The 14015-nt window shown below is 49.5% G+C and overlaps 2 protein-coding genes across 3 annotated transcripts in view; one reads left to right on the plus strand and one right to left on the minus strand.

Annotated features, from left to right (window-relative positions):
• Nucleotides 1–3027, plus strand: part of Wdr82 (WD repeat domain 82) — a 20103-nt gene extending 17076 nt beyond the window's left edge. Inside the window, exon 9 of the mRNA XM_005368475.2 lies at nt 517–3027. Coding sequence (XP_005368532.1) covers nt 517–546 — 30 coding nt within the window. The 3' untranslated portion in view covers nt 547–3027. The remainder of the gene's footprint in view (nt 1–516) is intronic.
• Nucleotides 3028–4890: 1863 nt separating this feature from the next.
• On the minus strand, nt 4891–10352 carry Ppm1m (protein phosphatase, Mg2+/Mn2+ dependent 1M). Of its 2 annotated transcripts, none has more exons than XM_005368476.3 (10): nt 9903–10352; nt 8817–8934; nt 8480–8734; nt 7849–7961; nt 7452–7536; nt 7233–7351; nt 7005–7068; nt 6686–6793; nt 6425–6573; nt 4891–6235 (listed from the first exon to the last, which is right to left on the minus strand). In XM_005368476.3, the coding sequence occupies exons 1-10, from the start codon at nt 10271–10273 to the stop codon at nt 6091–6093; spliced, it is 1527 nt and encodes a 508-aa protein (XP_005368533.2). In that variant the 5' UTR covers nt 10274–10352; the 3' UTR covers nt 4891–6090. The 2 variants fall into 2 exon arrangements, with proteins under 2 accessions (XP_005368533.2, XP_026645755.1); XM_026789954.1 differs by lacking the exon at nt 9903–10352 and adding an exon at nt 9609–9872.
• Between the last annotated feature and the right edge of the window lie 3663 nt (nt 10353–14015).

Raw genomic sequence — 14015 nt, forward strand, 5'->3', positions numbered from 1 at the left:
GTAGACCAGGCTGGTCTCGAACTCACAGAGATCCGCCTGCCTCTGCCTCCCGAGTGCTGGGATTAAAGGTGTGCGCCACCATCGCCCGGCTCTTTCAGGAGTTTTGAAACTAATTTAAGCTGGACATGTTGGTGCACACCTATAATCTAAACATTTGGAAGGGCTTATGTAGTGAGTTCGAGATCATGTAAAACCAAAAAGTCACCTAGCCCTGAAAGGCAGCAAAACCATCTCATTGAAACCTTTCAGATTCTGGGAGGAAAGGGTATGATTGAGGCCACCTTGAGATCACCTGTAAGACCAGGTTACTCACAGGAGTAGATGTTGGAAGTAAACAGAACCAACTTTTAGAGTGTCTCTGGCTCCATAGAGACAATAGTTTGATCAGGAGAAAGGGCCACCAGACTAATTCTTCACACCACTGGGGTTGGGTACCTTGATGCTGTGAGGTGGGGAGGAACAACCTTCTATAGTGAGAAGCCTAGCTTTTTAAGCTGATTTGTGTTCTCCTTCCAGGCCTTCTGGTTGCCCACCATTGATGACTGATCCTGACACTGCTCGGCTATTTGTACAGTGAGGGCGGCCAACAGGAAAGTCAGAGGTGACTGAGATGACAGAGGGATTGACTGGACTGGAGAACATCTTTCCACATGGCCTTCCCAGGGATGTGCTGTCCATCGCTCTAAAGAATTGCTTTGCTGAGCATCTTCCAAAGGACTCTTGGTGCTGTAGCTGCACCGAGCTCTTCAGAGGGTGATTACTTAGAAATAAGTTACAGTGGGGCCCTTGGGCCCCTTCAGTTTTGAATATATTTGCTGTTGAAGAGCCAGTGATGTCACTAATCTCTGCACATCCTTCTCCCGCCCCAAAATGCATGGGAAGCCACAGTTCTGGTTTTGAGATGCTAGGGCAGCTCAGCACCCCTTGCCCTCACCCTGCATGTCTTGTTACTGGGTCTCCCTGTGTAATTGTGGCATTATTCCACAACCATCATGTTTCGTAGGTGCCAAATATTTACAAAAATAAGTCTTCATATACCTTTGAGTCAAAGAAAGAAAGGGACAAATAGAGAAGGACCTTGTTTGTCAGGAGGCTTTACAGTATTCCTGTGGGGCAGGTCTTGGGCTTAGATGTTGGCTAACAAAAGGCCCAAGAGTACAAAAGGGAGGGAAGGGAGTAGTAGCAGGTAAATGTAAATTCTGAGAGCTGAGAGCTTTAGCCGCCTGGTGCAATTCCCCATCCAGACAGTCTCTCAGTCTTTTCGTGGGGATCCTACCGAGCTGGGCTTGTACAAAAGCAAGGTAGTAGTTTATTTTTGTACCTGAGTCACATCACGTTTTCCTGTGGGCCAGTATTGTGGAATGAGTCTGAGTTGTTTACACTGATGCCTTCCTTCCCTGCCCACCATAAATTGTGTACATAGTCAGCAGATGATATCCCTCTTCCCCAGCTCTTACCCAAGAGCTGGCTCTAGGCCTGTGTTATATGTTATATTTAGCCTTTTTATATATGACCCTTGATCTGTTTGTATTTGAGCACAGTGTGCGTGTCCACTTAAATACATTTGTGCAAACATGCACATAAGTATGTGTATATGCCTACTATCTTTCTCGTCTAGCTTATCAAGAGTTCATCAGGAGAGGGAACCCTGCAGCTAAAAAAGACTATTTGTGGGTAGTGTTCGCCACAAGTGTTAGTCTTCTCTGTTAACCTTAGGGAGACAACGTGAAGCAGAGCTTCTAGTGTTTGCTGTTCCATGGCAGCTAAGTAAGAGCCTTGGGATGACTCCCGTGCTCTTCAAGCCACACTTTGGGGCCCTCTCTACAGTATTAGCATCTTTTTTGCCTGATTATGCTCTGTCTGCACCTGTATATGTGTGACAGTCACTTTTGCATGGCTTCTGTGCCTGGCTTGTGTCATTTGGGGACAGGGTGCTAGAGCCACAGTGTTTTAGTTTGTCAGGACTTCTCACCTGTTTGTCTACATCATTGCCCGTTCCTCTGAGAACAGGCTAGGACCAGACTGAGAAGAGCCGTGCCTGACCTTTTCTTCCCAGTATGGCCACAGCAAACATTTAGGCAAGCAGATCCAGAAATCAAGACCTAATCAGCTATGATTTGCCCATGAGTACCCAGCTGCTAGGTGTCAATCAGGCTATCACTGTTTCTGTTCAGGAGCAGACATAGACTTCGAATCACTAATGCTATTTTTTTGAGCAATTACTTTTTGACTTGTTATTCCAACTGAAAAGGCGGCTATCTTCACTGAAGTCTAAGTGTTGCTAAGCAGTCCTGCCTTTCCAGAGTGGACAGACTGTAGGAACCAGGTGATCCGAGTTATTACTGCCTACCTTCAGAATCTGAGTCCATGTTTAGATAAACTGTTGAGAGCAAATGTCTGTAACCATGGATTAGCAAGACTGCATAACCTGAAAGAGTTAAGAAAGAGCAGCTTGCCTGGCTGCAGGAAAACTGAGTTCAGGAGAATCCGAAGCTGAGGCACCGTGCTCTTGGAAGACATACTGCCTCACAGCCACTGCTGGGCCCTGTGGCAGCAGAGCTGAGTTCTGAATTGGTAGGAGAAGATGCAACTGGAACTGATAATACTGCCTGTTGTCACAGGGTAAGCAAGAGGGAGAAAGCAGAGTTGGCAGTTTGGGGGTGTACCCCTGGGATATAGTAACTGTCCTCTGGAAAATCAGCCAGAGCCACTGCTCTGTGTGTGACAACTGACACTGTTCAACCACCAGCCACTGGGGTATTTTTTTAATGAGTTGTTTCCCATTAATTGACAATAAACTGCTTATGAAGGAAAATTTGGGGATTTTTAAGAACCAATTTGCCACCCAAATGGTACCACTGTTAATCTTGTTAAATGTTCTTCTAGATATCTCTGTGCATAGACTTTGATGTGTTTACATAGTTGTTATCCTACTGTATATACAATTTTATGTCCCTTTTGTACTTAACATAAACTTTTTTTTTTGCCATGTTACCAGTCTTAAACAGAATTTTATGGCTTAACAGTCTCTTGAGTTTCTGTGACATGATTTGCCTGCTTCACATCAAAAGGGATGCGCTGTTCGAGTGTTCTGGCTCAGGTGGCACTGCCTGCAGTGTTGTGTGAACTGTTGGGCTTCCTTCAGGCCTGTGAGCCACAGGAGCCCCTTGGGCCCATCCCTTAACCTCAGACTCCAATTAAATTACCACAGGGCCAGTAATGAATTACTGGAGGAAGTGAGCCTGACCAACCCTGTTCTTCAGAGACCTCCTCACTATCTGCCTTGCACTGTTTACCTCAAACTTTAACCAGATTGGCATCCTAGGGCCCTGATTGATGGCAAGTGATCATTGCATTTGGCAGGATCAGCTGGCTGCCTGGTGAGCCACCTGCTTGGGTAATATATTGGGAATCGTTGTCACTTGACCTGCTTTCTGCTTCCCTGACTGAACCAGAATAGGTAAAATTCTGGCTTGCTACTTTGGAAGAAAATGGCTTGGTTTAGTTGACCAGGCTCTCCTACTTAGTCTACTCTAAAAGACCCCTCAAAGCCAGCAAGTATCCAGCAAGATGGATCAGTAACTGAAAGTCCTTACCACATAAGCATGACAACCTGAGTTCAGTCCCCAGATCGATCCCATGGTAGAAGCCACTTCCTGAAACTTGTCTGTAAGATTGTCACACATCATGGCATGTGCACACAAAACTCACAAATGTAATGAAAGCCCACTGCGGCAGCTACTCCAACATCTTTGCAATGTAGAGACCTGATATGCCCAATCCCTTGTAGTGTGTGAACAAGAGGAACAGACATAGGTTGTGGGGGCGAGCTGGCTCAGCAGTTGGTGTGGGCAAGAGGCAGGCACAGGATGTCGCCTGCACTTTGCTGAGAGGATGTGGAGGGATGTACTAAAGAAAGAGGAAGCCAATTCAGCAGCCTTATACAGTGACACCAGCATCTGCCAGCTACCTGTCAGGCTCGGGGGGGCAGTTGAGGGTCTGTTTATGTGTTGCACAGGAAGTGGGAAATGCCAATATGGCTGTCTTGTCTTGGATAATATACAGGAAATGAAATCTAAGATGAGGAAATGGGTCTGAGCATCCCAGGCAAGTTAACTACACAAGTTTTGTAACTGCAGTCTAGAGCTGTGTGTTACCGGAAGCCCCTTGGTTGTGATATTAGGAGTCAGGTAAAGCTCATGTAATGGCTACTGTATTTCAACAGATAATTCTGAACCTCAGTAAGTTTTAGATGGAGACAGAATTTGGTTTGGTTTATCGAGACAGGGTTTCTCTGTAACAGAACAGCCCTGGCTGTCTTTGTTATTTTTTTGAGACAGGGTTTGTGTTGCTTTGGAACCTGTCTTGGAGATAGCTCTGTAGACCAGGCTGGCCTCAAACTCAGAGATCCACCTGCCTCCGCCTCCTGAGTGCTGAGATTAAAGGTATATACTACCACTACCCAGCTTTCCTGTCTTGGAACTCAATTTGTAGACCAGGCTGGCCTTGAACTCACAGAGATCCCCTTGCTTCTCAAGTACTGCAATTCAAGGCATACACCACCACCACCCAGCCTGGACTGGAAAGTCTTAGGGGAAGATGAGTGAAGTTTCGTTGTTTCATTAAGCAGCCTTATATAAAACCCTTACTAACTCAAAATGTGAAGCACCAGGTCACTCAGAAATAAGTGAGGAATCTGGTAATGGTCTGCACCTGTAATCTCAGCATTTAGACTGAAGGAGAGGGTGAGACAGGCCAACTCAGGCTACCTAAGTTTCAGACCAGCCTGGCCTACACAGTGAGAAACCAGTCACTCTGGACAGGCAGAAGCCTCTAGAGACTACAGTTTTAGGATTGCCAAGGCTTATAGTGAAACTCTTGCAAAACAAGAGTGGGAAGGCAGCCCTTCTGGTACCTATAATCCAGAGTTCACAGGTATAAAATGCCTTTTCATTCTCTAGCAACAATGAGGGATCTGAGCATGGCAACAAGTCCTGATTATACATAAGCTTGCATGGTAGAACTGAAAGGAATCCACTGAGAGGCCACAAGATGTGTCGACCAAAGCTGTGTGAGCAATTCATCATTCATAAGGGCTCTTTTACATACAAACATTTAATACCAGAGACTGGCTGAGTTCCTGCAAGGAAAGCTACAGGTGGCCAATGCTGGGGGTAGAGGTGAGTGAATCCTTGGAGGCTGGGCAGGGTGAGAGCAGCAGAGGGGGTGGGGACAATGCTAGGTGACTAAACTTGGGTTAGAAACAAGAACTGGATAGCTGAGAAGTAGATGTACTTGGCATAAGATCTGGGGAAACAGAACAGACACTGTTGGCATAGATATAGGGTAGGCCTGGGGACTGGTGAAAAGCAACCAGATTGGCAGCCAGGCTCCAGGCAGTGACAATTGGCATAGCCAACTCTGGAAGCTTCTCACCCTAATTTTGCTCTTCCAACTTTATCTGGGACGTGTGCCCTTCATGAGTAGAGAGCAGGACAGGACCAGAACTGGTCTCACGAGCTATCTTCAAGATGGCTGGTCCAGCCACGCACAGTGGTGCATGCCAGCGCTCAGGAGGCAGAGGCAAGTGATCTCTGTGAGTTCAAGGCCAACCTGGTCTACATAACAAGTTCCAGGACAGTCGGAACTACATAATAGAGACCCTATATTTAAAAAAAGAAAGTTAAGATAGTTGATCCAGCAGATGTGAAGACTGCCCAGAGATTTCAAGAAGGCACCCGTGTTAATGGGTGGTTAAATGGATGACCTGACATTCATGGGTTAGAACCAAATGAGTTTGCTGCCTGCTCCCCAAAGCATCTTAGCACCCTAAACCCTTTAGGCTACTAAGGAGCCAACAGACACCATATGTTGCTGCCAGAAGGAATGTTAACCATTGCAGAAGGTAGAGTCTGGTAGGCTAGGCCCTCCATTCACTGCTGTCTTTGAAACAGTTAAGGCAGAAAGCAAGAGCACTGAGCTGTGGTTGGGGACAGGTCAGACAGGGTCCACTCTTAGCCACAGTGGATGTCCAGTATGTCCAGACTGCGCTGATCCTGAAGAGGTCATAGAGTGCAAGTATCTGAAGCCTCAGTGGCCACCACTCCCTTGGCCTGGGCTGTGCAAAGGAATCACGAACACAGAGACATCATCGTAGGACACCTGCCCTTCTCCAGTAGCACCATCGTCCTTCCCCTGTGTGTTGTGTATCAGCACTTTGGCCAACTCTGAGAACCTGTAAAGACCAGATGTACTTTTGGGATAGAGCAGAAGGCCAAAGCCAGCCCTCCAGAACTCAGTGCACAAGACATAGAACACCCAGAAGACCCCTTATCAGGCCACCTCCCCTGAGTTAGTACTGTCTTTGCAGCTGTAGCTACTTGGACCAACCCAGGTCCAGTCAGGTCCCCCTCAGCTACAGTACCTATGTGGGTCCTCTCGGTTCCCAGTGAGGAAGCTCCGCACAAGCCGTGCCACCTGCTCGTTGGACAGGACATCCCAGAGCCCATCAGTTGCCATGACAACCACATCCTCCTCTTGCAATGCCAGCTGGTCCACATCCAACACAGTCACCTGCAAGTTAAGCCTGAAGATCCTCCAATGCTCCCTTCCCAGTTCCTACCAGGTTCATTCTCTGCCCTTTGTGGGCAGTTGGAACCTGGAGTGGGCTACATTGCTCTATCACCTGTGGGATGGAGAGCAGGAAGGGCTTGAGCTGGATGTTGGTGTCCAGGACTCTGAGTTGATGGTCTCCTAGGCCTCGGGAGACAGCCAGTGTTCCTAGTAACCGAGCCTGGGGGAAAGGAAGGCATGCACTGACAGTAAGGAGCTGAGACATGCCCAGGGTCTGGCTCTGCTGAGCACAAAAGGGGAAGTGGATGTGGCTTCTAAGGGAGAAACATCATGAAGGAACAGACACCAGGATAACAGCCACAAGCAAGGGACTTGGAGCTCCCACCTTTAAGGAACAACTAAAGAGGGAATCTTGGGCAGGGGACACTGACCTGCCTACCCTGTCCATGAATCAGTGGATACTTGAGGTCAGACTTTTCCACCTGCTTGTAGCTCCTGCCGGAGGGGACCTAGAATTAGCCAAAGGCCCACACCCTACTGCAGCTTCTCCCATCCTCAACCCAGCTACCACACCTTCACATGCCCACCTTGCCCAAGCCAGACTGCCTCAGGCCATCCAGGCGAGCCTGGACCTTTTCCCACCCTGTCTCCCAGCTCACCAGCCGTTCATGTGATGATCCCGGAACAAAACCTTCTGCCCTAAGTCATCCCCCTTCAGCCGCCGTGGAAACTCCAGTCGGGTGAACTCACCAGCCAGAAGCTCAGGGTAGATGAAGGCCTAGGGTGTGGAAGCCAATTTCAGATCAGGCTCCCTTCCCAGGGCCCCGTGTGGGCCTCAGCCCAGGGAGTTGAGGGGTCCCTCTGCCAAGAGTGCCTACCAGCTGCTGGATCCGCTGCCGTTCGGTTTCTGGGGTGAACTCAGAACTCAGCACCCGTATCTCATCTCTCCGCACCAAGATGGCTCTACATGCGTTGGAGGAAGGGAACAGGTCTATGAAACAGCTTCCATACTCACCCATGGCCACCCTCCAACCACCAGGGGTCATGCTGATCCCTCCATGACTGCTTAAGACCTAGAGAGTAAAGGTGCAGCCCTTTAGCATGGCCCCTGTAGCCCCTTCCTGCCTTGGCACCACTGTCCACTCATACTTGGCTTATGCCCAGTACAAATGTATGGTCAGCCAGTCCCCCTCATTTCTAAACCTTTCACTGCCTCAGCTCCCTCAGGTACCCTCTTGCCCACTACCCCGCCCCGCCCTCCGTGGTTCCACTCACCTGCTATCCCCAGCATTGGCCACATACAGCTTCCCCTGCAGGGACACAGCCACCAGAGCTGTACAGCCACCCACCTGGCCTGAGGCCTCCAGCTCTCTCCCAATCACGTCATCCTGGAGCAAAGCAAGGGCATCACAGCTGCTGCCAGAAGTGTCAGCCATCTCAGTCCCCAACCCCTTATTACAATCACAAATCCAGGCTCAAAAGCTTGGCCAGTAGCCGGGTGGTGGTGGTGCACACCTTTAATCCCAGCATTCAGGAGGCAGAGACAAGAAGATCTCTGTGAGTTCAAAGCCCACTTGGTCTACAGAGTGAGTTCCAGAACAGCCAAGACCACACAGAGAAACCTGTCTCAGGGGGAAAAAAATGGGCTTGGCTCCTGAATTCCTATGTAAAGAGAATTTATACAAGGGAAGTGTAATTCAAAATAGGAAGAGAAACCAGTGTTTGCTCTGAGGGCCAACAGCACTACAGGTGAGCAATTAGCACACAACGGGAACTAGATAAATGGAGAGTTAAGCTGAAGACCATGGTGCTGTGACTAGAAATGAACAAATAAACACAACTTTCTCTCCAGAGTCCAAGGAAGGGTGACTATGGTATGCAGTTATACCCCAAAGGCCTCACTCACACATTCCTGGAAGGCACTCTCCAAGGCTCCAATCACCAAATCTTCTGCCCGGATGCCCTTTTCCTCCACAAACTGGGGGTCACTGGAGCAGACGCAGCGGCCACTGAGATGCATGGGGGGCTGGGGAGCCAGCAAGCCTTCTACTACAGTCTCCAGCTGCCGGCGCAGGCAGGAATGCAGGGTGTTAGCAGCCAAAATGGCTGCTGCAGGTCCGCCATGCCCATCAAACAGGGCCCAGTAATGACCTGTCAGGAACTGCATAGGAAGGACTGTCAGGCTCCACCAAGCACCTCCTGGCCCTAGCCTGAAAGTGGGGTTCAGGGCGGGCAGTACTCACCTCCTCTGGGCACACCGTCAGCCACTCTTCTTCAATCCCAAACTCACATCGCTGGATGCACAGCTTCCCACAAGCAGCCTGGTCCTCATTGAACTCAGATTTCTCAGCATTGATAATCCTGAGGTCATAGACATCACCAGTGGGGTCTCATCTATGCCTCTATGGTACAGAGACTCCACCAGGGACAACTGCTTCTTGGGTGCCATCCCTGACACATCTGGACAACTTTCTTTTTCTTTTTTGAAGTTCTTTTTTTTTTTTTTTGGTTTTTCGAGACAGGGTTTCTCTGTAGCTTTGGAGCCTGTCCTGGAACTAGCTCTTGTAGACCAGGCTGGCCTCGAACTCACAGAGATCCCCCTGCCTCTGCCTCCTGAGTGCTGGGATTAAAGGCGTGCACCACCACCGCTCGGCTTTTTTGAAGTTCTTTTGTGTGACTGTGAGTGTGTGTGCAGAGACCAGAGGTGTTTTGAGACAGGTCAGTCTCTTACAAAGCCTGGGGCTCACTGATTCAACCAGGCTGCCTAACCAACAAGTCCTGTGTCTTCTTCTCACATCTACCTCCCCAGTACTGAGATTACAGGGCGCATATGCCACATGCAGCTTTTACCAAGGTTGCTGGAGACCCGAACTCGGATCCTCATGCTTGCTCTGCAAGCCAGTTACTTTACACAGCCCCAATGATGTAAGTCTTCTAACTGTTCATTGGCTTTGTCACTAGGGTCAAAATCAGTGCAGGCCCTTTATAGTCACTGGGCAGGTCCAGGGTTGCTGGGGTCTCATCTCTATCCCAACCCTATTCCATAGAGCATAGGCCAAACCCAGAGTGAAGTGTGAGGTGGGACATACATCTCAAAAGACCAGAATAAAGGAGGGTCCAGTTGGGTGATGGCCCTCCAGGGACCTACAACCTTCTCCTAAAGAAAATGCCAGAGTGGGAAATGGAGGAATGTTGTCAAGAGTCCCGTGGTGAGGACAAGAAGGGGGTTAGCGGGAGTGTCCACATTCAAGCCAGTTTTCTAGGTCAGCAGAGAACCCAACGAGATCAAGGAGGGGGTCTGGAGGGGACGCGGGGGCAGGGACACTCACTCGGCGTAGCCTGCGTTCCAAGGCAGCGTGCGGCCTCGCGCCGGACAACGCACGGGCCGGGAGTCCGAGCGGCGCGAGGAGTCGGTGGCGCCGGGGCTGGAGCCCGAGCCACGCAGGAAGCGGGGCCGGTGATAGGGTACCGGACTGGAGCGCGGCCCCGGTGGCTGCGGCTCGGGAAGCGGACCCCCAGGTAGAAAGCGGCGCCGGAACCAGCCAGCGGACATTGCGTGGCGGCCGGGGGCTGCCCGCGTAGAGCGGGACGCCCGAGTCCCGCCCGCCCTAGAGAGGAAGCGGGCCTTGGGGCGGAGCCTGGGGTGGGGACCACGCCCCCTCCTGGCCCTCCCGCCCCTGTGCGTGAGGCCAGAGAACATCACTATCACCTGTAAGAAGGGAAGGCTTTCACCCACCCCACTTTACTAGCAGGAAAACTGAGGCCTAGCGAGGTGAAACCGCCTGCCTGAGGTCGAGTGGCACTGAGCAGGTGCGAAGGTTCACCCGCACCTGCGGGACTCGATCCCACTGCGAGGGGAAACCCTTCCCTCTACTCTAGGAACCGTGAAGTCATCTACAGTGGGTGCTGGGCGAGTGCCACACAGAGCCTCAGCCTCGTGCTGCTAGCAATCGCCTGACGCAAGAGGAGGATGGGGACAGCATGTCCTTGGAGGTGTGAGATGGCACATTGACTAAGAGCGTGCCCAGAATGCTCCAGAGTTCTGTTCCTCCTGGTGCTCATTCTCAGAGGCCCACTCCCAAATGGCTTCCCCTGCAGTCAAGATGGCGTCTCTGGACAGCACAAGAGCCTCCCTGGAGTGTGAGTGATGGACAACAGGAACCTATGGGAATTTAAAGGAGAGTGTGGTTCCTTTCTCCAGCTTGCCAAAGGTGCAACCTTGAACTGAGGGAAGTGTAAGAATTTCTCTGACGTCTTTTGTTGCTTTGAGACAGGCTTGCACCACGTAGACCAGGCTAGCCTGGAATTTGTAAACCAGGCTAGCCTCAAACTCTGGCACTCCTTCTGCCTCTGCCTTCCACGTACTACAATTACGGGCAAATGCCATCACTCTGGCTCAGAATGTCTCTTAAATTCTAGGTAGCTGTCACTGTTGGGGCTAGCCACAGTGTTCCCTTTTATGTCTGCACATTAACAGAGCCTTTGTCACTTTCTGTCACCTAAGCCCAGCTGCCCCTCTGCAAGGCTGCAATTTCCATTTCAGGCCCACAGAGGGGAAGTATTAGATACCAGGGGTTTGCAGTATGACAGTGCAGCGGAGTCGGACCACCCCTCAAGGGATTTCTCTTCCTCTTTTCTCCTCCAGGAAGCCAATTCAAAAAAATCTCTTAAGGGCCAAGGATGGATGGATGAGACATTCCCTCCCTCCCTTTGTCACTGTCCCTGAACATGCCATCGCCCAGTAGGCCTCACTTCCTTCAGCCAGTCAGCCCTGCTCTGCTGGCATGTTCTCCTACCCAGGGAGAGGAGGGGTCTTAGGAAACAGAGCTGCACCCCAGTAACTTGGGGGAGCTAACCTACTGAGCCCACCGAGTAACAGCCACACACCCAGGGCATAGGAACACGGAGCTATCGCTGAGCCCTGAGGATGGGTAGGGTTCTGTTAGGTGGTGTCTGATCCAGGGCATAGGAACACGGAGCTATCGCTGAACCCTGAGGATGGGTAGGGTTCTGTTAGGTGGTGTCTGATCCAGGTATGAATAGAGACAGAGTCAGAAAGTTACAGCCAGACACCCTCCCCCACCTCACCCCACTGCTTCGGGTAAAAGAGATGGATACATTAGATGATTTCGTCCATACCAGTTGCCTTAGTTTCTTTACTTCTTGCTGTAGCAAAGTATCTGTAAAAAGCAACTACGGGAAGGATAATCTATTTTGGGTAATCAGGAATCCCAGGCAACTGGTCACAGTGTGTCTGCCACCAGGAAGAGGGGGACTCTTCCCTAGTTATTCAGACCCCAGCCCACAGGATGCTGCCCACATTCAGGGTGGGGCTTCCCTCCTGATTGAACTGTCCTGGAAATGCCCTCATAGACTAGCTCAAAGGTTCCCCTCCTAGATAATTATTTCGACACTCAAGATCAGTCATCACACTGTCTTATATACACTTCCACAGCCTGCTTCCCCATCCTTGGCAATCACAACTCTTTTTTTTTTTTTGGTTTTTCGAGACAGGGTTTCTCTGTGGCTTTGGAGCCTGTCCTGGAACTCCCTTTGTAGACAAGGCTGGCCTCGAACTCACAGAGATCCACCTGCCTCTGCCTCCCGAGTGCTGGGATTAAAGGCGTGCGCCACCACCGCCCGGCCACAACTCTTATCAAAGTTTTAAAACCTTTGCCTACAGGAAAATAAAATTCCAGATACAGGGGGCCGGAGAGATGGCTCAGTGGTTAAGGGGTTGCTCTTCCAGAGGATATGTGTTCAGTTCCCAGCACCCACATGGCAGCTCACAACTGTCTGTAACTCCGGTTCCAGAGAATCTGTCACCCTCACACAGACATACATGCAGGCAAAATACCAAATCACATAAAATACAAATAAATTATAAAGAAGTTTCAAATACAGTTCAGTTTTCATTTATTTTACAGTTTTTCTGACTCCTTGCTGTTTGTTGATATGGTCCCATGTCACCCAGGCTGTCCAGGAACTCACTAACCTTGAATCTTTTTCTTTTGCTTTCTTTTCATTCATTCATTCATTAATTTTTGAGAAAGAATCTAGCCATGTAGCCCTGGCTGGCCTGGAACATAAGGATGGCCTTGAGTTCAAAGAGATCCACCTGTTTTTGTCTCTCTAGTGCTGGGATTACAGTTGTTTGCCACCACACTTGGTTTGTGTAGTGCTGGGGACCAAACCTAGGGATTCATGCATGTTAGAAAAGCACTCTGTTGGCTGAGTCACATCCCCAGCCCTAGGATGCTGTTTAAACTAGCTAGTTATTGCTTGCCATTTCTTTTTTGTTTATGTGTGTGGTATATATACACATATATACCATCTATAGATATACACCATATATATGTGTGTGTTCGGGCGCAATGTAAAAACAGTGGTGGACATCAGCCACCCGCCTCTATGGCTCCCCATCTTGCTGTTTTAGATTCTCTTATAAACTTGGAACTCTCCATTTAGCTGGGCTGGCAAATGAGCTCCAGGTAGGTACTGGCCTGTCTCCTCCAACTCCCTCTCCTCCAATGCTCCATGGTCTTCCCGCCCAGTCCTGGGGGTAAGGAGGTAAAGTCAAGCTTTTTCACTCCGGTGCTGGCTGGGAATCTGAATTTATATGCTTACCATCTCTCCAGTTCCCGACTATTAATTCATCTAACTTTGGTTTTTTTTTAAAGTTTTTATTTCAAATTTATTTTAATATTTTTTTATGTCTGAGTGTTTCGTCAGCATGTATCTCTGCACATCTGTGCCTAGTTCTAGAAGATCAGAAGGAGCTGGAGTTACAGACAATTGTGAGTTGTTATGTCACGTGGGTGCCGGGAACCAAACTTGGGTCCTATGCAACAGCAGCAGCCAGTGCTCTTAACCAGCGAGCCATCAGTTTTTAAATAACAATCCTCAGGGCTGGAGAGATGGTTGAATGGTTAAGAGTACTAGCTGCTGGGGCTGGAGAGATGGTTCAGCGGTTAAGAGCATTCCAAGTTCTTCCAGAGGTCATGAGTCCCGAGTTCAATTCCCAGCAACTAACTACATGGTGGCTCACAACCATCTCTAGCAGAATCTGATGCCCTCTTCTGGCATAAAGTTGTACATGCCCATTGAGAACTCATATACATAAAATAAATAAATAAATCTTTATTTTAAAAAATTAAGAGTTCTAACTGCTAAATGTTAGTAATAGCAGCAGAAAAAGCCTCTGATCATGGAGACAAGTTCATTAAGAATTGGGAAGTGTCTCAGACTAAGTTCCGGTCCTTAGAACTGCTGGGCCTTTCCACACGCACCTTTGTTTGGGAAAACTTTCCTCTACTCTCCACTCTACTAGGTCACCCCGGTCTCTCCTACCGTATTCCATCCACAGTTCACCTTCTCCTACGGTTCCTCACTTTCTCAGCGTATGGCTCCAGCCACCACATACACCATGCACCAGATCGTCA

The sequence above is a fragment of the Microtus ochrogaster genome, unplaced genomic scaffold (assembly GCF_000317375.1).
Source record: "Microtus ochrogaster isolate Prairie Vole_2 unplaced genomic scaffold, MicOch1.0 UNK33, whole genome shotgun sequence".
NCBI lineage: Eukaryota > Metazoa > Chordata > Mammalia > Rodentia > Cricetidae > Microtus > Microtus ochrogaster.

Excerpts from the sequence above, each read along its gene's own strand:
- Ppm1m (XM_005368476.3), bottom strand. The coding sequence starts at position 10,273 with ATGTTCTCTGGCCTCACGCACAGGGGCGGGAGGGCCAGGAGGGGGCGT. Across the intron at positions 8,935-9,902 it reads TGGAACGCAGGCTACGCCGA|GATTATCAATGCTGAGAAAT; the intron begins GTGAGTGTCCCT and ends CTATGACCTCAG. Across the intron at positions 6,574-6,685 it reads TCCTGCTCTCCATCCCACAG|GTGACTGTGTTGGATGTGGA; the intron begins GTGATAGAGCAA and ends CTTAACTTGCAG.